Consider the following 27,469-nt stretch of genomic DNA (forward strand, 5'->3'; position numbering starts at 1 on the left):
AGCAATTCCATTGACTTTTAAACAGTAGAAATATAAAAACTGCATTATGCTGGAAACTGGAAATGAAAACGGAAAATGTGTGACAAACATGAGACTGCATGTACTGGAAACTGGAGCACCAAACAAACTGCTGAGAGGAGCTCTGCAGGTCAAGCAGAAAGCTCTGTTTATCTCCCATCTTTGTACCAAACTAGTTCCCAACCTCATTTTTAAAATTTTCATTCTTATTTTAAAATCTCACCTTGCTGTATCATTATGACCTCTTTCAGCCCCATGAGCCTCTGCTGTTTCTACTTATCAATTCCAGCCTCCAAATGTATTTGCTGTCCAAGTAAAAGCAACCATTTCATGAGCTGCCAAGGTGGTAAATTCTGAAATTCCTTCCACTTAAAACCCTTCCTTAAATAGCTTGGGCTTATGTCACATACCCCAATAATGTGCTTTGATATTAATTTTTGTTCGATGATGCTTCTGGAAAGTGCATTTTCTCGCTGTATGTGCACAGGTATTTACCCCCACAGTGATTTGGACTGTGCTGTTCGGAGCAATTTATGGATATTAAAAATTGTGGAGCATGGAATTATAGAGAAGTTACTAGTGTAGATGGAGCATTGACTGGTCGGCAGAAAACTGAGTAAGAATAAAGGGCTGGTTTTAAGTTACCAGTGGAGTTTCACAGGGGTCAGTGTTGGGATCACTGCTTTTTATGATGTCAGTGATTTGATAATAGTATTAATGGATGTGTGGCTAAATTTGTCGATGATACAAAGATATGTGGAGGAGCAGGTAGTGCTGAGGAAACCGCCTGCAGAGAGACTTAGATACTTGGGGAATGGGCAAGGAAGTGGCAAATGAAGTACAATGTTGGAAAGTGTATGGTCATGCATTTTGGTGGAAGAAATAAATGGGCAGACTATTTAGTTGAGGAGAGAATTCAAAATGCAGAGATGCAAAGGGACTTGGGAGTCCATGTGCAAGATATCCAAAAGGTTAACTTCCAGGTTGAGTCCGTTGTGAAGAAAGCAAATGCAATGTTGGCATTCATTTCTAGAGGTATAGAATATAAGAGCAGGGATGTGATGTTGAGGCTCTAAAAGGCACTTGTGAGATCACACTTGGAGTATTGTGTGCAATCTTGTGCTCCTTAATTTAGAAAGGATATACTGACATCGGAGAGGGTTCAGAGAAGATTCATGAGAATAATTCCGAGAATGAAAGGTTTACCGTATGAAGAACGTCTGGAAGCTCTTGGGTTGTATTTGCTGGAGTTCAGGAGAATGAGGGGGGATCTCACAGAAACATTCCAAATGTTAAAAGGCCTGAACAGATTTAGCAAAGTTACTTTCCACGGTAGGGGATTCTAGTGCAAGAGGGCACAACTTCAGGATTGAAGAATGTCCATTTAGAAGAGAGATGCGAAGAAATTACTTTAGTCAGAGGGTGGTAAATCAATGGAATTTGTTGCTACGAGCAGCTGTGAAGGCCAAGTCATTGGGTGCATTTAAGGCAGAGATAGATAGGTTCTTGATTAGCCAGGCATCAAAGGGTATGTGGTTGAAAGCAGGGGAGTAGGGATGACTGGAAGAATTGGATCAGCCCATGATTGAATGGCGGAGCAGACTCGATGGGCTGAATGACCGACTTCTCCTCCTATATCTTATAGCTGTATCTTGGACTCAACTATATTTTAAGCTTATGGTCTTAAAATATAGTTATGTCCAAGGCCCATGGTGTTATAGCTAATGAAGTAATCCTGCCATTCACAAACAAGAGAAAATCTGCAGATGCTGGAAATCTAAGCAACACACAAAATATTGGAGGAACTCAGCAGGCCAGGCAGCATCTATGGAAAAGATTTGGACACAGAGTGGTGGGTGCGTGGAATGCACTGCCAGTGACACTGGTAGAGGTGGATATAATAGGGGATTTTAAGAGTCTCTTAGACAGGTACATAGAGCTTAGAAACATAGAAGGTTATGCAATAGGGAAATTCTAGGCAGTTTCTAGAGTAGGTTACATGGTCGGCACAACATTGTGGGTTGAAGAGCCTGTAATGTGTTGTAGATTTTCTATGTACTGTTGTCCGTAGATGCTGCCTGACCTGCTGAGTTCCTCCAGCATTGTGTGTGTTACCCTGACACTCTTCCCTTTTCCCTTTTTGCGTGTCTGATCCAGACTGGAGTTGGTCCTTTGATGAAGTTTGGATCATTGCTATGTTGAGGGATATCAGAATCAGATATGTTATCACCAACACGTAATATGAAACGCGTTGTTTTGCAGTAGCAATACAGTGCAAAGACATAAAGATCTATAGATTACAAACAAGTACGAGTAAAAGGAATAATGAGGAGGTAGTGTTCATGGATCATTCAGTAATCTGATAGTGGACGGTAAGGAGCTGTTCCTGAATTATTGAGTATGGCTCAGGCCACCATACTTACTCGTTAGTATTAATGAGATTTTCATTACTAACGGTAGTAATGAGAAGAGGTCATGTTCTGTATGTTGAGCATCCTCAATGATGATGCTGCCTTCCTAAGGCACTACCTCTTGTAGATGTTCTCCATGGTGGGGAGGGTTCTGCCTCTGATGGAACTGGCTGAGTGTATATCCTCCGTGGCCTCTTGAGATCCCGTACTTCAGAGGCTTCATACCAGGCTGTGATGCTACCCTTCAGAGTGCTCTCCACCAAACATCCATTTTGACATAATGACTTACAGTATGGCATTGAACTCCTTGTGAAGTACAGCCATGGCTTCTTTGTGATTGCATCAGTGTGTTGTGCCTAGGATAGACCTTATGAGATGTTTCTGCCCAGGAACTTGAAGCTGCTCTTCCTTTCCACTGCTAACCTCTCAATGAGGACTGGCGTGTGATTTTTCTCACTGCCCCTTCCTGAAGCCTGCAGTAATTTACTTTGTCGCCCCAACACTGAGTGCAAAGTTTTTGTTGCAACGTTAGTCAACTTAGCAGAACTATCTCTCTTCTGTACACCTTTTTCAATTCCAGTTTATTTTGCATATGTACACCACCTCATTGCCACCTGAGATTCTACCAACACTGGAGGTGAAAGTCACTGAAGAATTTGTAGATGTCATTTGAGCTGTGCTTCACCACACCATCACTAAGGTAGAGAGTAGAGCAATGGACTAAGCACACATACTTGAAGTATGCCTGTGTTGATTGTCAGTGAGGAGGAGATGTTATCACCAATCCATGCTGACTCTGATTTCCCAATAAGGAAGTTGAGGATCCTGTGGTTGAGGGAGGTATAGGGGCTCAGTGTTAAAGCCTGGTGATTAGTACTGATGGGACAATGGTATTGGACACCCATCTGTAATGTATAAACAAGCCTGATACGTTTTGTCTAGGTGCTCCAAAGCAGAGCGCTGAACCAGTGAGATTGCATTTGTTGTAAACTTGTGGCAATAGGCGAATTGCAATGGATTCAGTTGGTTGCTCAGAAGAAGCCATTACCAACCTCCTTGAAGCACTTCACTTGTGGTAAGTGAGAGTGCTACTGACTGATGGTCATTGTGGCTCTTTGCTCTTTGCTCTTCCTGGACACTGAAGTCTTCACTTCCCCTTTTGGAGCTGGTGGAAACCTCAGACTGTAGCAGTGAGAGGCTGAAGATGTCCTTGGGTACGTCAGTACAATGGCTGGTACAGGTTTTCAGTTCCTGCCCAGGTACATCATTGGGGCTTGATGCCTTGCAAGGGTTCAGAATCATGTTTAATATCATCAATATATATCGTGAAATTTGTTTTGCGGCAGTAGTATAGTGTATGTAATAAAAGACTAAATTACATTATTAATGTAACTTGTAGTTTTGTATATTATATATTAATGTATGTACTGTACATGCATTAACTACGTACATAGTCCAAAAAAGGAGAAAAAAATACTGAAGCAGCATACATGGATGTATTATCAATTCAGAAATCTGACAGTGGAGGGGAAGAAGTTGTTCCTAAAATGCAGAATGTATCTCTTCAGGCTCTTGTTCCACCTCCTTGATGATAACAATGAGAAGAGGGCATGTCCTGGGTGATAGGAGTCCTTAATGATGGATGCGGCCTTTTTGAGGCATCATCTATTGAAGATTTCCTTGATGCTGGAGAGGCTGGTGCCCATGATGGAGTTGGCTGAGTTTACAGCTTCCTGCAGCCTTTTCCGAAACTGCACTGGCCCCTCCATACCGGACAGTGATGCAACCAGTTAGAATGCTCTCCGTGGTACATTGGTAGAAATTTGCAATTGTCTTTGGTGGTATGCCAAGTCTCCTCAAGCTCCAAATGAAATACAGCCACTATTCTGCCTTCTTTGTAGCTGCATCAATGTTGAGTCCAGGATAGATCCTCAGAGATATTGATGCACAGAAATTTGAAATTGCTCACTCTTTTCACTTCTGATCCCTTAATGAGGTCTGGCATGAGTTCCTTCATCTTACACTTTCTGAAGTCCACAATTAATTCTTTGGGCTTACTGATGATGAGTGAAGGTCGTTGTTGTGACTCCACTCAACTAGCTCGAATATCTGGCTCCTGTATACCTCTCGTCACCATCTGAAATTCTGCCAACAACAGTTGTACTGTCAGCAAATTTATAGATGGCATTTGATCTGTGCCTAGCCATACAGTCATGGGTGTAGAGAGAGTAGCAGTGGGCTAAGCACACATCCCTGAGGTGTGCCAGTATTGATTGTCAGCAAAGTGGAGATATTATTTCCAATCTGTATTGACTGTGATATCCCAATGAAGAAGTCAAAGATCCAGGTGCAGAGGCCCAGGTTGTGGAGCTTGTTGATCAGAACTGAGGGTGTGATTGTGTCGAACACTGAGCTGTAATCAATAAAGAGCACCTGCTGTTGTCCAGGTGGTCCAAGGCCAAGATGCTACAAGGATTCGCACAGGTGTAGTTTTATTCTCCCTTTCAAAGCGTACATAAAAGGCGTTGAGCTTATCTGGGAGTGAAAAGTCTCAGCCATTCATGATGATATTTTTCACCTGTAGGAAATATTGGCCTACAAACCCCAGCAGAGTAGACGTACATCCAATTCCATCTCTAACTTCAATCGGAATTAATTTTTCACTCGTTAAAAAAATGTAGGTTGTACTTGAATTTCTTGTATAGTTTTGGATTACTGGTCTTGAATGCTGCAGATCCAGCCCTCTCAATACTACAGTTCTCCTGGTTAATCTACAACTTTTGGTTTAGGTATGTCTGTTTTGTTCTCAAAGGCACATTGTTGTCCACACAGGTCTTGATGAAGTCGGTGACAACTGTGGCATTTTCATTCAGATTTGAAGATGAATCCCTGAATATTGTCCAGTTCACTGATTCAAAGCAGTCCTGTAAGCACTCCTCTGCCTCCCTCGTCCATGTCTGTGTGGTCCTCACCTCTTGTGCTATGGTCTTCAGCTTCTGCCAGTATGTCAGAAGTAGAAATACAGCCAGGTGATCTAACTTTCTGAAGTACGGGTATGGAATGGCATGGTTGGTGTCCTTGATAACCATAAGACATAGGAACAGAATTAGGACACTTGGCCGGTCACATCTGCCCCACCATTTAATCATGGTTGATCCTTTTATTTCACTCCTCCTCAACCCCATTTCCCAGCCATCTCCCCGTAACCTTTGATGCCATGTCCAGTCAAAAACCTATCACTCTCTGCTTTTAATACACCCAATGACCTGGCTTCCACAGCTGCACGTGGCAACAAATTCCACAAATTCATCACCCGCTGGCTAAAGAAATTTCTCCGCATCTCTGTTTTGAATGGATGCCTCTCTATCTTGAGGCTGTGCCCTCTTGTCCTACAATCTCCCACTATGGGAAAAATTCTTTCCACATCTACTCTGTCTATGCATTTCAAAATTTGAAAGGTTTCAGTAAGAACCGCCCCCCCCCCCCCACCATCCTTCTGAATTCCAGCGAGTACAGACCCAGAGCCATCAAATGTTCCTCGTATAATAACCCCTTCATTCCTGGAATCATCCTTGTGAATCTCCTCTGGACCCTAGGCCCAAAACTGTACATAATACTCAAGGTGAGGCCTCACCAGTGCTTTATAAAACCTCAGCATCACAACCCTGCTGTTGTATTCTAGCCTCTTGAAATGAATGCTAACATTGAATTTACCTTCCTCACTATTGACTCAACCTGCAAGTTAACCTTTAGGATGTTCTGCACAAGGACTCCCAAGTCCCTTGGCATTTCAGATTTTTGGATTTTCTCCCTGTTTAGAAAATAGTCTGCACATTTATTTCTACTATCAAAGTGCACGACCATGCATTTTCCAACATCATATTTCATTTGCCACTTTCTTGCCCTTTATCCTAATCTGACCAAGTCCTTCTGTATCCTACCTGTTTCCTTAACACTACCTGCCCCTCCTCCAATCTTTGTATCATCAGCAAACTTGTCCACAAAGCCATCTAAGTCATTTATATACAGCATAAAAAGAACCGTTCCCAATATCGATCCCTGCGGAACACCACTAGTCATTGGCAGCCAGCCAGATAAAGATCTTTTTTTCCCACTTGCTTCCTTCTTCCAAGCAGCCAATGCTCTACCCATCTTAGTAACTTCCTTGTAATACCATGGGCTCTTAAGTTGGTAAGCAGCCTCATGTGTGGCATCTTGTCAAAGGCATTCAGAAAGTACAAATATACAACATCCACTGCATCCCCTTTATCTAACTTACTTGTACTCTCATCAAAGAATTCCAACATGTTCATCAGATGGGATTTTCCCTTATGAAAACCATGCTGACTTTGTCCTATCTTGTCCTGTGTCACTAAGTACTCCATCACATCATCCCTAACAATCGACTCTGACATTTTCCCAACCACTGAGGTCAGGCAAACTGGTCTATAATTTCCTTTTCTGTTGCCTTCCCACTTTCTTAAACAGTGGAGTGACATTTGCAATTTTCCAGTCCTCTGGCACCATGCCAGGGTCCAATGATTGTTGAAAGGTCATTTCTAATGCCGCCACGATCTCTAACACTACCTCTTTCAGAACCCTTGGATGCAGTCATCTGGTCTGGGTGACTTGCACATCTTTAGGTCTTTCAGCTTTTTGAGCACCTTCTCTCTTGGAACAGTAACTGCACCCACTTCTCTTCCTTCACACACCACAACATCAGGCACATTGCTAGTGTGTTCCACAGTGAACGCTGATGCAAAAATGGTTGGTGGTGTAACATTGGTGAACCGTGGCTCCTCTGGTTCCACAGTTGGTGGTGGTAGTTCAGAGACTTCTTTAAGCTGATCTGGCTGAAATCCTGCATAATGATCAGGAAGACGCCAGGGTGCACGGTTTTGTGACCGCTGATCATGGAGCCAGTCTTTCTGGTTCCTGCCTGACGTTGGCCGTGGTTGGAATGTACACAACAGAAAACTCTCCCACCAGATAAAATGTACGACACTTGACCGGCAAGTATTGCTTGTTGAGTGAGCAGGACTAGGTTAATCAAGAATCACATTTTTCCTGTACCTTTAGGCGATTCCACTCTCCTACCTCTGTGGAGGATGGTGAAGCCTTGAGCTACAGTGTGGCATCTGAAATAGAGGGGGGGGTGAGCATTGTTTCCTTGAAGCAAAGTACATGCAGTCTCTGATGTCCCTCTGATACTGCAATCTTGCTCTCAGGTCTTCAGTTTTAGTTTCCAGAAATGTACATTTTTCAACAGTATAGTAGGGAGTGGGTATGTAAGGACTCTGTTTCAATCTTACTGGCAGCTCAGCATACTTTCTGCATTTCCTTTTTCTTGAAGGAAAACTGCACTCGCGACCTGAATCTGCAGTCTGAGGTCTGCCTCTTTTGAGGATAAATAGATTTTATTTTAAAACATCTTAAAATGATGTGGCTTACTGACTGTGATTGTGGATTTCAGCTGTGGTGGTCCTTAACAGGAATATTTGATGATTCCCATCGGAACTGCACGCAAGGAGTTGCCACTTTCTGCCATCTTGTAGGAGTTCACTCTTGAAGGGCATTTGCACATCTTGTTTTTGAGATCAAGGTCACTGTGGATTCTGTGGGGATTCGCACGGGTGCAGTGTTATTCTCCCTTTCAAAATATGTATAAAAGGCACTGAGCTTGATGGGAAAGTGAAGAATCACAGCCATTTATGATATTAGGTTTCAGCTTATAGGAAGGAAATCAAGGCATGCAGTCCCTGCCACATTTGTATTGCCATCTATCACTGCACAAAACAACAAATTTCATGGTATATACCAATGATATTAAAATCTATTCAGATGTCAGCTGTTGTGTATTGGATTGTGTCCTTAGCTTCACTCAAAATTAGGTCCTTAGGTGGACTGTTTTGGGGTATAGATTGGGGAGTAAAAATAACATCACAGCGAGGAGCTTTGGTAGGCTTGAAGTTGGAGAGCTCAGAATTGAGCCAAAATTGAGGTCTTGGATCGGGAAGTTGGGTGCCATTTGACCCGTGTAGTGACTGGGGCTGGATTTCTCAGAGGGTTGGGGGGAGGGGTAATACAGTCAGGATGATGGGGGGAGGAGCAAGGAAACTCACTTTGAAAAATTGGAGAGTTTTTTTTAGATCAGGAAACCAAGAATTCAGAAATCAGATTAGAGAACAGGAACTTTGATCAGGGCTAACTAGAAAGTTGAAAATGCAGAATCAGGGATCAGAGAAGTGAGATTGGTTGGGGGAAGGGAAGTGGTCCTGTGGGATGTTAAAACGAGAAGCAATAAATAAGGGAACCTAGCCCACTGGGGTTTTGAGAATGGTCAATGATGTGCAGTCCTCAGAACAATGTGAGGAAAATTTCCCAACAATTCTTTAATGAGGATTGCACGGGGAGTGACCTCAGTTTGTGTGAACCTAATGCACGCGTTCTGTCAAGTGATTTGCAGTCAGAAATGGTGGTCAATGTGACCAGGTCTCATTTCGGTCACATTTCCACTTGGGGCAGGCTGACTTCTCGTATGCCTCACACTTTCAGTTCTTTAAATTTTATATTCCTAAAATTTCAAAACAAAATCTTATTAGATTTCTTTATCAAATATAAAAAGGCTTATTTTGTGAACACATTCATGGAGGACAATTGCAAAGTAGTGCCTATCTTTGTATGTTTTAAAATAAATTCCATTCTAGTCTTTCCATAGAGCAGTAGTTCAATAGAATCAGTAAGGAGACATTTCATTCATGAGCAGAACAGTGCTGAGATCCCTGCTGTGAGCAGTGTTTCTCATAGTGTATAATCAGACGTGTACTGCTTTAGAAGTGGTTGAGATTTTTATTCATCTAAAAAATATATTTTTGTTCCATCTATAAAATGCAACCCATCAGCTTGGAGTTTAAAGCAATCAGTTTGATGTTGCATTGGAAAATGTGTATCTACTAATCATTAAGTTTTTTTAACACATTGATGTTAATTTGATTTGAATCTAAGAAATAGAAGTGGGTTGGCCACAGTGGCTCTTGTGCCTGCCCCACCATTCAACCCATCATCTTTTACCTCAATGCCATTTTCATGCTCTGCACTTGTTTTTCTTTGATACCTTTCATATCCAGAAACCTGTTGATCTTTGTTTTGACCATAGTCATTGACTGAGCCTTCATAGTCCTTGAAGGTAGAGAATTCCAACAACTTGCCTCCCTTGACAAGAATAAAAGTAGTACTCAATCTCAAATGGCTGATCCTTGATTTTGTGATGATGATCACTGGTTCTGTATTCCATTACCAGGGTAAAATTTCTCTTTTCCACTCTGTTGAGATGTTTAAGAATTGTATATGCTTCAGTGAGGCATTTCTTAGTCTTAACTCTGGGGGGAAAAAAAGAGGCCAATTCTGCTCAGGGAGATCGAAGTGTGGACCTTATACCAAGATATGTGTGTTTTAGTTAATTAAGTTCTGTTGCCCTAGAAATGGAGGGAACTCTTTCACCAATACTGCTGCCGCAAAACAACAGATTTCATGACATATGTCAGTGATCGTAAACCTGATTCAGATTGTACACAGACAGTATCAGGTTTTTGGCATTGTGAGGGCAACCTATCTATAAGCTGTCCCTTTTTAACAACTGAGAATGCCTCAGATGCAAATACTTCAGGCCTCAGTGTTGGCACCTCTTCTTTTCACGTTACATGGAGGAAGCAGGGAGTCTGCAAAAGGATTTGGGAAGATTAGGAAAATGAGAAAAGAAGAAATACTGTACAGTATAGGGAGGTATAAAGATAATCTATTCTGGTAGAACAAGTAAAGATGTAGACTATTTTCTAAAAACGTGGTGAAAATTCAGAAATCAGATGTGCAAGGGAACTTGAAGGTCCTTGTGCAGGATTCCGGAAAGGTGAAGTGATAGTTTGAGTCAGTAATAAGGAAAGCAAATGCAAAGTTGAGTATTGTGAGCAGTTTTGGGCCCCTTGTTACCATTTTATATGATGGTCGGATGCAAGGCCTCCATTCCTGGATCTTGCCTTTTCGAAGGTGAGGCAACTGTAGGCATTTTATCACTTCACCTGATCCATGTGGTGCAGAATAATATTCGAAGCCGATCTTGTGGCATCCACAGACTCGAATAATCGGTGTTACTATCAAGGCAGTGATCAGCTAACTTCCCCTTCACAATTCCAGACACGCAACCACCATTTGTGATTGAAACATGAGTATTGAGCCAGGGATCTCCATGCTTTTGTATAACTGTTGCTTAAATTAAAGAAGAATGATATCTTTCCCAAATTAACCAGTTTTTGGTTTGAGGTCACATCTCGACAGAAACTTGATTCTCAATGACCATTGTGTACAAAATGCATTTGGTTTTGCTGACGTCATGCAAGTTGTAACTCTCACTGGTCTTATCACTGTACTGATTTCCTCTGTGGCTAATTTACATTTTATTGCAACAGGAAGCTGTTGCCTAGGCAACCCAGCCTCTGCTTATTTCTATTTCCAGCTTGCAATATAGCAGGGACTTCAGGAAATCATTATTAAGGCAAGTTCTTTCTAAGGTGCTTCCATTTGAAGAGATTGAAGAGGGAGAATTGGGTCAAGGCGTCACGAGGTCTGGGGTGGGAGGGTGCTGGAGATTCTGCCTGTGTGGAGCTGCAGGGTATCAAACCTCTCCGTAGTTTCTTCAATGCTATCTGCAAGTCCAGCAGGACACAAGGTAATTCATGATAAATAAATTTCATCAATCAATAAATAAGACATGGGATGTGAAAGAAGCAGGAACCACATCCATCTTGGTCTGCAATGTCAAGAGCTTACTGGTTCAATGAAGCCGTATCGACATGTTTCCTAGCATCTGGTGAGTTCATTAAATGCTTGCTTTGATTTTTGCTGTTTAATGCATTTTAATTTTGCTTCTCAACTAGGGCATTCCTGAGCAATGGGCAAGACTCCTACAGACGTCCAACATCACTAAGCTGGAGCAAAAGAAAAACCCTCAGGCTGTTCTGGATGTCCTGAAATTCTACGATTCCAAAGAGACTGTTAATAATCAGAAATATATGAGCTTCACCTCTGGAGGTAAGGACTAGTAATCTCTCTTGTGCAAAAACCCTCAATAACTTATAAGGTCCTCAAATGTGATTTTGAATGTCCAGCTTGTAAAATGTCTATAGAACCTTAAGATTGAAAGCCAGTCTTGAAGTTTGCTGTCAAATATATTTTTTACATGCAATCTTTTCACTGACCTTGTTGTTTAAGCTATAACCGTTTTTGACTGTAGCTTATTAAAGGATTTTTTTTCTCTGTTCAGCGACTACTGTGCCAGATTTAGTTGTTGTGGAAAGATGGTGTGCTGCATGGGGAAAAACATCAACTTTAAACCTAACACCTGAGAATCAGTAATATTCTGTAAAACTATACTCAATGCACTGGGATAGAAATTCATGTCAAGTACGCTGTATGTGACATAGTTGCATATGGAGATTGTAATCTGCTGCAAATTTAGACCCCTTAGCTTTAATGGAACTGAATTTCAGAAGCTGAGGAGAAAGTGCATGCACTTTCAATACAAGCAACTGAGGACAAATTTCAATTTGATTCATTTATTTCCCCTAGCAAAACAGCAAATAATTTTAAATTACAAATATCTATCTCTTGGTACTCCCATTGTTAAATACAGAAACTCAAAGCCAAGGCACGTTTTAAAATATAAGCAAAACAAGTGAGTGATAGTGAATTGGATTGAGGGTGAACTATGGCAGATGGGAGAGTAAAGGGGGTGGGGTGAAGAACATTTAGAATGAAGTGATGGGGAGGCGGGGTGAAAGAATTACTGACAGAGCATGACAAGTGAGAATAGGAGAAGGATCATAGACTGGGATAAGGGACTAAGGAAGGGATGATGATATGGGAAGAATTCTAGGAAAAAGGAAGAGATGAGAAAGGAGATGGAGAATGCAGTGACAGGGTGAAGAAGGAAGCAATAGGGGAGGAGAGAGGAAGCACTAGGAAGAGAAAGGGAGGAGGGAAGTAATGAGACTGCAAAGGAGAAAAGATGTAATGTGAGTGCGTGAGTTCAGAAGTGGGGGAAAGATGGTGAAGAATGACGAAATGTAAATGGTAGAAAAAAACTGGGGAAGGAAAGAAGTTTGAAAGAGGAAAGTAAGAGAAAATGGGGAGATGAAGAGAAAACAGTTTTTAAAAGAGTCTCGCAGAGATGAAAGATATGACCATGATTGGATGTTTCCATGGTTTATTTTCCAACAGCTGAGGAGGGTTCTTTCAGAATACAATTACGTTTTGGCTCATCCTGTGGGCTGAAATGCAACTTCAACTGCTATGTTCGTTCACACTCTGTTGAGCTTGCAGCAGAGCATGTGTTGACTGAACGGTAGTTGCTGCAAGACCTCGAGATGGTTTTGTGAGCATGAAGAGAGCTTGCCATATTGCCAGCAGTCCTTACCAAGAATCTAGCAAGCAGTTCTCATGGAAAGGTTTTGCTCACACGTGTTCCATCTTTTGGATTACTGCCATTGATTACACACTGTTTAATCACATGCATGACAACAAATATGTTTTGCTCAAAATACTGAGCTTTCATTACAATATGAATACACTTAGTGCAATAGAAGTAGTGTGCAGTAGATTAGAAATAAACCTAAGAATAATTGAACGTCAGATTTTCTTGGAGGTTCTGTCCTTGCAAGTTTGGAAATGTGTCAATAGACTGAAAGGGGTTTCAAAACTAGATATTGAGGAGAAATTTCTCTGGATTTCAAAGTGTAACAATACTAATATTTATGACCAGATTTACAATTTTGTTTTTAACCAACCAAAAATCTCCCTAACCTCTCAATCCCACTCCACTGCCCTCTGTCCCACAACCACCTCCATTTATGATGCTGTATTCCTGAAGCATGCCATACAGAGTACTCCTTGGCCGCCCTAGTGGTCTAGTGGTGATGGCTACATTTTCACCAGATTGGCATTGCCTCAGCATAAATTGGATAAAGATAATCTGGAGGTCCCTCACGAGTGGTAGTATGAAGCTTCCATCCCTGAATAGATTTTAATTCGGGTGTGTAAACTCCTTGTAACAATGCCTTAATTTTTGAATGGCTAGATCTGAAGTTCCGGTACTGGTTAATTGTACAGGAGTAGATAGGAATGTAAAACAATATTCTTCTACTTCATATTTGCAATTGCATTTCTGCTAAAGTTAGTGAAAGCAAATTTTTCAGCCACTGTTCTTCTGTAATTGTTACTGTTTTTTTTTCTCTCTGTCCTTTTGCTGCGATGGTGAGATTTACATTCTGCTCCCAGGCTTCCCTCTCTGCCACTCTTGTACCAACCAGTCAGAGGTATTTAAGAGTGCTACAATCACTTCACTTCTGCTTGTTTCTTTCCTCCCCTTTCCCTCTGAGGCAGAAGGGATTAGAGGGATCCAGCGAAGGAGTGGGGGGGGGGGGAGGAGGGGAGGATAGCACCTTCATCCCCTTAGTAGCATCACGTGTTGGTGTTCCAAAATGCTGCGCTGCCATGTCACCTGACAGTAGAAGTTTGTATCATTTGAAGGCCTGCAGCTTTTGCACTTCAAATCATAGACTCTAAGGGTGAAGATGACTTTGATCAGTAACAGGAATTATTCCATCAGCTGCCTGCTATAGACTACTTCCGATTTTCCTTGGCATTGGCCTGCGTGGAATCGAGGAAAGATATAATGGCTGGCTGATTTCATATTGCCCAAAGTCATCATGACACACTCTGTTTCTAAATGGCATCTTGAGCCCATCATTGGTCATTTGTACCTTCTGTGTAGGAATCATTATTTCATCAACTTGCAGACAGCTGCCTTACTCGCGCCTACATGCTTTCATTTTGTCAATGCACGGTTATAAAATGACCCACATGTCAATGTAATGTGGTGGGAGGAGCAGATTTAGTCAAAAAAAATTGTGCAGTATTTTCTTCAATCAATAGAAATATTACATACAGGACAACAATTGCCAGCTCTGATGCTTGGAATAAGAATGATGGCAGTTGTATTCAGGACAGTAGCTAGAAGTAAATTGGCTTGAGTAAGGTAATTATGTCCCATACAAAATATAGAAATTGTTCTGTTTGTGTGTGCAGTTTTATTTTCAATGAATGAATGCAGTGAGCAATCAGAATTGAGTGTTTACTTGGTGGGGAGAAAGCCCTAATATTAAATGTAGCCATATAGTACTATCAAATTCTAACCTGTTATTTGGAGCTTTTATTTAAAATGTTTTATCTTTTGGCTGGAGAATAATCGTTTTGAGGTCAACTGGTAATTCGGCATAAGTGAAAATGTAATGAAGATGACAGCTCAGAAGTGTAGTGTCTGTGGTATTGTTTGATATGTATGGTGTTTGGAATTTCTTTTTATTTGAGAAGGCTAGATGACCAATTAAACTCTGAAAATGTTGAAGGGATTTTAGTTCGTGCACCCCCACTGATTTATTTTTGAACTATTTAAAGGTAATAACAGCCTTCCAAAGAAGAGAGAGGAAAATCTCTTAGAAGAGGCAAAAGACATGTTGCATTTTGGCCACAATGATGCCAGTTACTGAGGGATATTGTGGCAATTTTGCTATGATTTGCATTATTTGTGTCACTTGCTTGCAAAGAAAACCTGTTGCTAAATGCATCTTGATGAAGGTGGTATCAATTTTAGATGATTGCTGTAGGTTGTAATTATTTAAACTGGTCGATGGAATCAACGCAATTACAAATTTTAGAGGTAGCTCTTCGATTAAAGTCAAAATCCCAGTTCCTTTCCTATGTTCCCACTCCCGCAAACTATATTCCTTTCAGTCATTTTATATGTTTGCGTTGAAATAAATAATCAATAAAATATTTCTATCAAGCATATACGTATGAGACTTTGTAATTTCTCATTCCAATCACTTTTCATTTAAAAGCTGTTTGAATTTTATTACAGCAGTCTATTCTCTGATGGTCCCCCTTCTAAAGCAGTACAAGTGCACAGAGATAACTGGTTGGTTGCCTGATTTTTGAATCTATGACATTGACTTGAAATTGACAAGTAGATAGTTGAGTGACAGCATATGAAACTGATGGGGTGGGGGGGGGGGAAGAAAAGGCAGAAGGGAATCCCTAGGGATGAGGGCCAAATTAACAGTCCTGATATTGACTGATCCAAATATGAACTCTACAAAGTTAATTTGGAAGAAAAAATGAACTGAAAAAGATTGGATTCATTCAGATAGTTCCAAAGAGTTCTATTCGTGTCTATAGAAAGAGACAAGATCTCTACATAAGTGGGATCAGATTTTGCACCCTGCCAGAAAGTTCTATGCACAGATGATTTGTAATGGGTCTGCTCAGCGTATCCATGATTTGCATCCACTAACATTTTGTTTTAGGCATGCCGAAACCTTAAGAGTCAATGTGTACACAAAATGTTTCTAAACTTTGTGGCGTCAGGAGGAATGCCTCTGATCTGTTGCAGGTACAGATAGGGGGGAGGCTGCATGTGCACGTGTTTTGGTTGACAACCATGAGCGCATAGAATTCCCTTGCAGATTGGGGAAAGGGCCATATCCATCGGATTCCCTTGCAGTCTTTATTTAGGCGGGGAGCTGTATGGATGAAATGATTGGATTCCATTGTGATCGTTGGAGGGAGTATTGGGTTCCAGGCTTGCATTTACTGATCTCTACTGCTGTGTTTAAGGTCATCAAGGTACAGTTGACCCTTTCTTGTCAGTTAACTTGTTCAGACTTCAAATATGTAAATATAAAATTCAGATGTATATGATTAATCATTCCCTGGAGTTCTTATAGTTATGATTTCAGTTTTAAAACCATTGAAGATATTTTAACTTTTGGGGGAACTAAACTTGTTCAAATTTGAAACCTCCAATGTGCAATGGAAGCCAAGTTCTATATTGTCTTTGTCATTTAACTTCCCTGATGGGAAACTTGAAATGTACACTGATCGGTTTAAAATTTTCGATTTGTAGTTGACAAGTAAGCATATTTTTCCTTTTCTTTATTTTACGGTAAAAGCTAAATGATTAGCTTTCATGTGGGAGCTTTTGGAATTGCGATGGTGATACTGGGTGCTTTTCATAATTCTGTATACAGTTAATTTTGCATTTAACTAGTGGCAGATGAATGGTGATCGTTTACGTGGTAGCATTCTTATCTATCTGGCTGAGAGTGCACACTGCTCTGTCCAATCTCTCATTAGTTGCTCCTCTCCCCAGACTTTGCTTCCTGGCGATAATAACCCAGGAAGCATTTGTTCAGGAGCTGAAAATAATTGATATTAAGTGTCAATTTTCCATCTCATGTGATGTTGCCTGAATTTAGTACCTGTTTGAAAATCAGAAAATATTTTTTTAAATGCGCAGGGACGGGTCTATACTCTCTCAGAAACATCCACCTTGGGAATTTATTTACTGAGCTGCTCAGTTTGTCCTTTTGAAGCTCGGTCAAATTACCCACTTGTTCATTTTGTTCATTCATCTTGTTATGAACCTGAGATGAAAAATCAAAAAACAAATCCAGTTGCATCTGTCAATCACAGTTTTGAAATTTTCACTTGATCCATTTGTCAACAGCCTTTTAGGAAAGAGCTTTCTTAATTTCGATTTTTGTGCAAGTGCTTGTTGATATTGCGTTTGAGCATTCTAGTGCTAAAACTTTGTCCATATCCAAGGCTTGTCCTTTGGAGGAAATCACTTTTTTTCCTATTTAATCATTCAAATATTCTGATCACTGGGAACCTTGCTAAAGATTATTGGATTGACATTAGGTTTATTGAATAAAATTTGACACAAAGTATTGGACAAATTCATCAAAGAGAGGTTTTAAAGAGGAGCAGGAGTTAGAAAAGGTAATCCCAGAATGTCGTCCCTGAGCACCTATCTGTGCCAACACCTTTGGTTCTGAATTGAAAAATCAAAGGCTTGCTGAATTAACCAGTTTCAATTCAGATAATCATGAGGTCATTATAATTGGCCTCCAGGTCCTCCATGGGAGAATAAAGAAAGAATGAGCTGCTTTGGTTTTGCTAATTATGGGCCATCTACCCTTCCCAGAAGGTGTGAGATTAGGGTATTTGGATGAAGTAATAGAATAAGTTAAGATGGGAATCTCCTTGTCATAAAAAGGTTCCCACATCAAGACTGGTACTTCGATGTGGGACTTGGACTGGCAAAACAGGTAAAACTACAAGTAGTTTCTTCAAGGACGGGAATTAAAGGTTTGGAGCAAATAAAAAGAGTATCTCATTAGAATTTATATACAGATCAGATGACAGCTTAATGAGAAATATCTATAATATTCATTAACTAATAACGTATACTATGAGAATAACCAAACGTCGCTATTTACTAGTTTGTCTTTGAGTTTTCTTTCTGTTGAAACTCTCTTGTTGACATTGAAACCAAAATCTAAACCATGTGATTTAATGGAGTTTCAGGACCCTGTGGCAGTGTTCAGTGGACACTTCCTTGTTATAGTGCATTCTCTATTTTGGGAATAAATTAACTTTTAAATAATAGTTGGTTTACTGCAAGATTAAAGCCAGCACTAAATTTCTTTCTATTTATATTGCATATCATGCACTAAAGTATCTGAAATGTCACAGTATATACAGTGTCAACAGTATAACCGCAGTAGTTTGACAGATGAAATCGCAAAATGTTTAACCAACATGAGAGCAAATTTCTATGGAATCTCATTGATGAGAGATTGAGAGGTGGAAGAGGTCAACCTAGCTGATTACCTAGAGATGATCAGTCTAGCCTTTTTTTTACATCAGTATCAAAGGTTTCTTAAGCCTATGGTTGATAATAGTAGCTTGTGAATATTCATTATACTGTAAGCTCACATCTCAGAGGATAAGTCAAGAAAGAAGGAGGTTCTGAGAAAGACAAAACATTGTAAAATTTTGTGCTACAATCAAGGCCATTGAAGGCAAGATTGAAGCACAGAGTGAATTCAACTAAAAAGAGATGGACTTGGGCAAAACTTGTTACTAAAAACACTTACTGTGAGTTTGAAAATCAGATCGATCATCAAAGATAATGAAGTATTTGTTAAATATATTGTGGAGTTTGAGAAAAAGAATGGCAATAATTCTTGTATGAATCTACATATGCAGTATATTTTTTAACCTTTGCAGATAAACCAGCTGATGGATACATAGCAGGAAATGCTCTGGTGAGTACGAAAGCAATCAAAAGACCGATTGACTAACTTGTTCTCTGAAATAATATGGAAGTTGGTGAATTCCAAATTACTTCTTCTTTGGTTACCTATGGCGTTGTGGTTACTATCTGAAGGTTACTTTGATGTGTAAAGCTGGGCAATGAGTGCTTGTATCGTTATCAATTATATGCTAAAATGGAAACAGTGATGAGATTCCAGATCCAATTAAAATGATTGGGGTTTAGCGATATACTAAGGTAAAGATGGTACAAGTCTCTAAATTTAATAGTCACAAATGTTTAAATAATCTCAAAACACATTTATTTATTTATTTGACACAATTATCTTGTTCAGAAAAGACCTAGCGTGTCCAAGTGGCAAATGGAACTCCTATATATGAGCAGCAGAGGTTACTGATTCATTTGGGCTACATGAAGCTATCTGGCCAACATAATCCATGGAAAGAGTGTAAGACCAGAGGGCACAGAGGGGTGTCCTTTTAGAATGGAGATGAGGAATTTATTTAGCCAGAAAATGGGGAATCTGTGGAATTCATTGTCACAAGCTGTGGAGGCCAAGTCTTTATGTATATTTAAGGTTGATAGATTCTTGATTGATCAGGGCATGAAGGGATATAGAGGGAAAGCAGGAGATCGGGGCTGAGAGTGGAAATTGATCAGCCATAGCGAAATGACATAGCAGACTCAATGGGTCAAATGGCTTAATTCTGCTTCTGTATCTTATGGAAATACTAACTAACCTGAATCAAAAAAGGTTTTGTTCCCAATGAGTGTTGCTGCTTATTTGCTGGAGATTTCTTTGCACATGGTGCAGTAAAATTGTGAGCAGATAATGAGATTTCCCCTGGTGTTATATGCATGGCAATATTAGTTCCCAGCGGAGATGAGTATGAGACTGATCGATGTTAGATCATTTTAACTAGAAAGGACTTATTTCAATATGTCAGTCCTAACTCCCAATTGAATTTGATGTCAATTCAATGACACAAAAGCAAACACCATAGATGCTGGGTAAAAGAAATACAGCTAGCAAACGCAGAAAGCAGCTTGGCTGCTCAAGCAGTGTAGGTGGTGAAAGAAACACTTAAGTGTTTCAGACGAGTATCCCTTCGTCAGTTCTGGCCGTTGTGGCTGCCAGACTTGGCTTTTTTCCTTCCTGTGTCATAATTTCTGGCTAGAAGAGGGACATCAGGAGAGAAAGTAGATGGTCCTAACCCAAGAACCAGCAGGTATGGCTGGCAGTAGAAATGGTAAAAGATGGGTTTTGGGTGAATGGACAGTAATGGGTAAACATGGCTATGTAAGCGAAGGCCTGAGGTATAGGCTTCTTTTTGAAGTCTAACAAATGAATCAAAACAGCTCAAGCATACTGCTAATATGAATCATTATTATATGTCAACTCTTGCTAGGCTCTGGGATTAAAATTAGAGCAATTCTTTTTGAATTCCTTGCTGTAAGAATGAAAATGCATACTAAGGGAGCTAAGGAGGAAGCAATTTTTAATGGAAGTGAATAATTTCTTTAGCCAGAGAGTGGTGAATCTGTGGAATCCATTGCCATAGACAGCTGTGAAGCCCAAGCCATTGGGTATATTTAAGGCAGAGACTGATGGATGCATGAAGGGATACAGGGAGAAGGCAGGAAACTAGGGCTGAGAGGGAAATGGATCAGCCATGTTGAAATGGCACAGCAGACTCAATGGGCCAAACGGCCTAATTCTGCTCCCATGTCTTATGGTCTAATTTGACTTCTCCCCCCCTCCCCCACCCCCAGGTCAAGTGGAGTTCTGCAAATATGTGCAGGGATCTTATTACTGGCTGATGGTCACCATGTGAATAATTGACCTTCACTCAGTTTCTCTTCCAACTGATGTGCGTTTTTTAATTCTAAATTCAGAGTCTGCTTAAGGGGCAACAGATCCTTTATCTCTTTGGTCTTGTGTTCTTTCCTGTTTGACCTGATTTTTTAAAAAATTTCAAACAAAATTTCTGAAGTCTGATTCGGTTGTGGCTATAAAGCAGAAACAAACTGCAGGTGCTAGAAATCTAAAATTAAAAACAGATAATACTCAGTGCTCATCGTGTCAGGCCACAGCTGTGAGAAGAGAAATTGAGATGACATTTTAGGTCAAAGACTGCTTGGCAGAGCTCAGAAAGAGACAAAAGAAGGTTGTTGAGCTGCTGGGTGGGTGGGTGGGTGGAGTGGGGATGTCTCTGAGAGTAAAGCTAGGCTGACAATGGGGATAAACTGTTCAACAAGGTGATCTGAGAGCAGATAAGAGAGTGAGAACCTAGACAAAGAATTGAGTGAGTTGTGAAATGCAGAGCAGAGACACACGGCCAGCAAGGTCAGCCTGGGTAAAGCCTCTGCTCCCAGAGGTATAGCAGTCTAACCCTCCCTTTCCACATAACCCATTTTCTTTCATCCCTATGCTTATCTAAGGCTCTCTTAAATGTCCCTAATGTTTGTTTTTTCTCTGTCCCATCACCCCTTGCTGCATGTTCCAGACATCCACCACCCTGTGTTTTTAAAAAAAAACTGCCTCTGGTATACCCCCTATATTACTTTCTTATTTTCAAGAGCTAAAAAAGGATGGAAGGGGAACAAATGAGCTGAGCCAATATTAAGTTACCAGAAGTATTTGAATTTCTGTCTGTATCAGTAGTCCATTTTCCATATTGGTTCTGCTGATTTGTGGTCACCTACTGGACATGGTGTCTGTTCTGCGCCCCTCAGTTCTCTGTATTCTTTTATCATAGTCATGTGTCTGTGTTCTGTTGTTTACAGCTTATCCCCGTGGTTATCCTGATTCCAGCTACTTCTCTTCCCTTCCCAGTTCTGACGAAGATTCTACTACAGGAAACTTTGACCCTGTTTCTCTTCCCTAAGCTGTGGCTGGACCTGCAGTTTTTATTTTTATTCCAGTTGTGGATATTTGGCTGCAAGGCCTTGTGGAATTTCACATGTACATTTGGCATTGGTGCTCCTTCAAAGTGATTTTGAATAAATGTCTCCTTTTTATAAGGAAAATTAATGGAACCCTCAGGGCATGTTGCTTATTTTTGAAACCATACCAGCAGACTGTGAAAGGCATGAGCAAAATACTGCTGATGCTGGAGGGTTGAAATTAAATCTGAAAATGGTGGGAAAGCTCAAGCAATTGTGGGTGTAGAGAAATGGCTGATATCTCAGGTCATTAAACCTCCTTCACAGTGTGGAATCCATATACAACAATACCACCATCTTCCTTTCCCCTCTTTCCAAAATGGATTATTCTGTTGGATTTATCTGGATAGTTCAGTCTATAGTGTTGAAAAGATCAGTTGGGGGGCTTTAATTGGTATCAAACTAGTGGAGATTGCTGGAATATAAAACAATATAGCTAATGCGTTAATCTTCATGATGCATTCCTTTCGATTCTTTCATTGTAAATGGTTGGTATGATGAATTGATCGTTGGGCTGATTGCTCTTTAGAAGATTTTTTTTCTAATTAGGAAGCCAACAATGGATTGAAGCAGGTGGACAGGAGCAGACTTCATAAGGAAGCTGAAGGCTGTGTGATAAGTCAAACGGGATATTTACAGGGTTATTCCAGTCCTCCAGCAAACAAGCTTGATTGAAATGATATTAGTTACCTATTACAAGCAAGTAAGATCTAACTGTAGCACACAAGCTGATGTGTTTCCTGCCACTTTCTCACCATTGTCACTGCATGAGGGACAGGGAACAATGGCATTTCATAAACTAGTGGTGTGTAAAGCAACGAGATAAAATATAATTTCAATATCTATCTAGGGATGTGGACTGACTTATAAAACAATACAGCAAATGAACAGACCCATTTGCCTGCATGTAGTCCCTATCCCTTTCTTCTCTGCATATTCATGTATTCTATATGAGCCTCTTAAATGCCTCTATGGTTTAAGAACTTCTGATTCTTTGAAGGTCAAAGGTTACATACAGGGGGAAAAATCCATCCATATTTTGTATGTGTTCTATCTCAAATTACTTTTTCATTCCATTTGCAGAATTAGCATTTTACCTGAAACTCTTATGTGAATAGAAATTTATCTTTGCTTGCTGATGACTTCCTAGAATCTGCTGCCTTCTGCACCTCCCGCTCAGCTTTTGGTCTTTATTAGAAGCAATTATTAGCCTGTACTTGCATCCTTCTAACATTCAAAAAGCACATTTGTTCCTTCAGTATTAATTTGATTTTCTTTGCTTTAGGTATTCCAATTGGTCCCAGGTTAGCAGGGCCCTTTCCATAAATGAAAAGACTAAATGCTGTAAATATTCAGCAAGCCAGACAACAACTGCAGAGAGAGAAATGTAGTTTTGCATTTCAACATACTTTATCGGACCTGAGAGAAGATAGAAACCACAGATGCAGAGAAAGGGGAAGAGCAGTGGGAATGTCTGTGATAGGATGGAAACCAGGAGAAACTGAGTGACACAATGTGGCTGAGACGGTGTCGTGAAGGATTGAAAACTGGTTGATTGGAATGGAAGAGATAAGATGAGTAAAAATGGAGAATGAGGGGGAGCATCGCTGAAACAGGGAGACAAAAAAAACACTAGAGCTGTTGGAAATCTGAAATGTAAGAAAGCTGGAAATACTAAATCTGTGTGACCTGCTAAGTATTTCCAAAAGCTTTTCAACTTTTACTTAAGTATTCCAGTATCTGCAGATTTTTCACTTTTGTATGCCTCTCATCATCTTGGTCCTTCCCTCTTCAGCCTCTGCTTCTTCTGACTGGATTTATACCTTTATCTTTCCAGGAAATAACTAATAAATGGTTATGGGAGGGGAAAATGGCTTTAGTTTGATGACAGAGAACCAAAGTGAGAATTGTCAGACAGATCTTGTATTTATATTTTCACATTTCCTCTAAGGTAGGTAGCCATTTGGCCCATAGAATACTTGCTGTCTTTCAGAGTATTCCAACCAATCCCATTCCTCCACATTTCCATGTAGCCTATTCTCTCTTGCATACCCATCATTTTCCTCACCACACACCCCGATTTCTCGTCCTCTGCCTGCACTGAAGGTAAATTACAGTAACCAGGCAACCTACCAAATGGTACACCTTTAGGAAGTGGAGCATCCTGGGAAATCCCACATAGTCACAGAGGGAAGAGGCAAACCCCACACACAAACGTTGGAGCAATTAGGCTGCACGTGCTTCACGACCATGCTGCCCAAATTAACATCTTGAATTAAAATCAATAAAGTTGTCATTTTCTGAGTCTGCAAGAAAATCCCTACACAAAAATAAATCTCAAGGTAGAATATGGCAACATATACAGACTTGGATAATAAATTTACATTGACTTTGAACATACTTTGACTTGAGACAGCAGACAGTATATCATTCTTTCTGCAGAAATGCCACTGATAAAGCAAATAGTCAATTAGCAAGGAAACACGTCATCTGGTTTCTGAATGGAAACTCACTTTGGTAAACACAGTTGCTAGAAATTCAGAACAACATGCACAAAATGCTGGAGGAACTCAGCATTTCAGGCAGCGTCTATGGAAATGATTAAACTGTTGATATTGCAGGCCTAGACCCTTCTAAAGGACGATTCCAGAATTAAAAGGTGAGGGGGGGGGGGGAGGAGGACGAGCTAAAAGGTGCTAGGTGAAGCCACGTGGTTAGGAAAGGCAAAAGGCTGGAGAAGGCAGAATCTCATAGGAGAAGGAGGGTGGACAATGGGAGAAAAGGAAGGAGGAGGGGCACTATGGGGAGGTGACAGGCTGGTGAGAAGAAGAGGTGGTGAATAGAAGAGAGAAGGTGGCGGGGGAGTAGATAAAAATTACCAGAAGAAGAGGTTGATATATATGCCAGCAGGTTGGAGGCTACCTAGATGGAATTTGAGGTGTCACTCCTCCAGCCTGAGAATGGAGACAAGGGGCTGACATGTCGGAACAGAAATGGGGATAGGAAATAGGATAGTTGGTCACTGGGAAATTCCACTTTTGGCAGATGGAATGGAGACACTCGACAAAGTATTCCTCCATTTTTTGTCAGGTCTCTCTAATGTAGAGGAGACTGCATCAGGAGCACCGGATACAGTCATTGACCCCGAAAGACTTGCAGGTGAAGCCATGTAGACCTCACCTGGAAGGACTGTTTGGGGCTCTGAATGGAGGTAAGGAAAGAGGTGAATGGGTAGGTGTAGACTTGTCAATTTAGAGGGGCTTCCATCAGGTGCGCTGGATACAGTAGATGACACCAACAGATTCTCACTCTTGTGTTTTCTGTCCTCACTGTCTCAAAGACACTAGACAGCACGTGAGGTTTTTGTTCTCTCATCTATTTGAAACTGCAGTAGTTGGGCAGGAATCATTGCAGACAGATTCTCTTGTCAACTGTCCTCAGCAGCATTCCCTTGTATGGGTGTGGAACTACCATCTGTGGTATGACTGAGCTTTTAGCGTCATCTTCCAGAAGGCAGGATTTAAAGGCAGCAAATTTGTACTATGTGTGGTTTTGTAAAGGAACTTCCCTGCCAAAAGTCCTCAAAAATATCTGTGTACACAAGAGGGATTGTTGATTGGAATTGGAATGCTTTTGGAGGTTACTGCCAACTTCTGTTTCTCCCTTCAAGGTGCTTGAAATTGGGGTGGTGGCGGGGGGGTGGGGGGGGAAGGAGTGGTGCAGGTAAACCGGGGAACAAGTGTGAGGAGTTAGACCAAAAACTGAAGGCAGCTGAATTAATAAAAGCTGCTTTGACTTCAGCTATCTTGGTTGAAATGTCAAACATTTGGATTTGATCCACCATCTAACACTTAGACCATTCCAAAAAGGTGCGTATGTAATGAATAGTGTACCCACTTGATACTCGGCCTTTCAGTGCCAAGCAACATAATAAGAAATAATCAGAGCTTATCCTGACGTAAGATTTTGAATCTGAAACACAAGAGCTGCTCTCTTCAGCAAAATTTGGGCTTGTAAATGATCTTCAACATATGAAAACATCCCCGAGATTTCCACTGGAGCATCAGGAAAACAAAAATTGACTCCAAACAACAAAGATGTCCAAAAGCTTGGTCAAGCAGATAACTTTAATGTCTTGAAAGAAAGATGATGGGTTGAGAAAAATTGAGTTTTAAAGAGATTAAAGATGGCCGTCACAGTGGTGTAGCATTTAGCACAATGCTAGTACAGCTCCAGTGACCCGGGTTCAATTGCTGTTATCCTGTAAAGAGTTTGTATGTTCTTACAGTGATTGTGGGTTTCCTCCAAGAGCTCCAGTTTCCTTTCACATTTCCAAAGCTCTATGGGTTGGTAGGTTAATTGGTCGTATGGATATATTTATGTGGCATGGGCTTGTTGGGCCAGTAGGGCCGAGTCTTGGCCAGAACATACAAGATCAGTCAGTGCAGCTGGTGCTTTGGTATAATGCTTTGTACATGTGCATTAGCTCATTGATTAAAGAAATAAATAAACTGAAGGCTTACAATACAAGCACTAAAGACACGGCCAGCAGTGGTAGAAAATTTTAAATGGTTTATGCAATAGACATGAGAGGACATGATTTGAGAGTTAGGGGGCAGAAGTTTAAGGGAAACACGAGGGGGTATTTCTTTACTCAGAGAGTGATAGCTGTGTGGAATGAGCTTCCTGTAGAAGTAGTAGAGGCCAGTTCAGTTGTGTCATTTAAGGTAAAATTGGATAGGTATATGGACAGGAAAGGAATGGAGGGCTATGGGCTGAGTGCGGGTAGGTGGGACTAGGTGAGATTAAGAGTTTGGCACGGACTAGGAGGGCCGAGATGGCCTGTTTCTTTGCTGTGATTGTTATATGGTTATATGGTTAATAGTGGGCAAAATTGAAGATGCATGAATATTGCAGAGTTTGTCAAACTAAAGAACAAAGATGAGAACTTTAGAGTTGAAGCATTACTGACTCAGTGCACAAGGTATTAAAGCAAGGACAGTGGGACTTGGTTTGAGTTGGAATACAGTAAACAACTTTGTTTCATGTTTTCCTCATATATATTTAGATTTGCGTTCATGATGGTTTGTGATGGTTATTGGGGTTTTGCCTTTTACATGTTTGTTCTAAAATGTGGTCATTATACAGGGAAAATGGCTTAAGAGCAATAGAATGGTTTTGACATTGCAGTCTTTACAGGGGTAATATATCTAAGAAATCTGTTTTCATTAAGAACAGTTTTCATATCAAGTTCTTGCAGCCTAGCACCATTGGAGTTCTGTATAATGAAGAGGCAATACATGGTATTAATGTTGTCTTGATTGAAGGAGAATCCAATTTGGAAACAGAAATATAGTGTTGTTTTGTTTATCACAGAACACAAAGATAGCATCTGAGCCACCGGTTGTACCACCTGTGTCGGAGGATGATGATGAGGATGACGACAATCTTCCCCCACCAGTGATTGCCCCTCGGCCAGAACACACAAAATCGGTCAGTGCAACTTGTGCTTTGGTATAATGCATTGTGCGTGTGCATTGGAGCATTGATCATATACAGTCCAGGCCTGGGCTTTAATAATATCTTCATCATGAAATATTTGAGAGATTAATCATGTTAATGTCTCTGTATGTAATGAAGTGAGAATATGGACCATGCTTTAGTTGTTACCCTTGATCTGAATGCCAGAGGAATTAAGTGTGCTCATCACATTCATTGCTATGTGAAAGCTGAACTAAATGTGTGGCAGGCCAAAGAATGGGTTTTGCAAAAGCATATCACCTCATGTTCAGTTTATTGTCATTCAACCGTGTATATGTACACTGCCAAATGAAATAATGTTCCCCCTGACCAAGGTGCACAA

General features: G+C 40.6%; 1 protein-coding gene across 4 annotated transcripts in view; it reads left to right on the forward strand.

Annotated features, from left to right (window-relative positions):
* Positions 1–27,469, forward strand: part of LOC132398005 (serine/threonine-protein kinase PAK 3) — a 235,378-nt gene that overhangs the window by 153,699 nt on the left and 54,210 nt on the right. For 3 of the 4 annotated variants that reach the window (XM_059976884.1, XM_059976885.1, XM_059976882.1), the window contains exons 4-7: positions 11,360–11,513; positions 15,400–15,456; positions 18,615–18,652; positions 26,983–27,099. In XM_059976884.1, coding sequence (XP_059832867.1) covers positions 11,360–11,513; positions 15,400–15,456; positions 18,615–18,652; positions 26,983–27,099 — 366 coding nt within the window. The remainder of the gene's footprint in view (positions 1–11,359; positions 11,514–15,399; positions 15,457–18,614; positions 18,653–26,982; positions 27,100–27,469) is intronic. The other variant, XM_059976886.1, reaches the window with a different exon arrangement.

Source organism: Hypanus sabinus, chromosome 8, assembly GCF_030144855.1.
Source record: "Hypanus sabinus isolate sHypSab1 chromosome 8, sHypSab1.hap1, whole genome shotgun sequence".
In the NCBI taxonomy this organism is placed as follows: domain Eukaryota; kingdom Metazoa; phylum Chordata; class Chondrichthyes; order Myliobatiformes; family Dasyatidae; genus Hypanus; species Hypanus sabinus.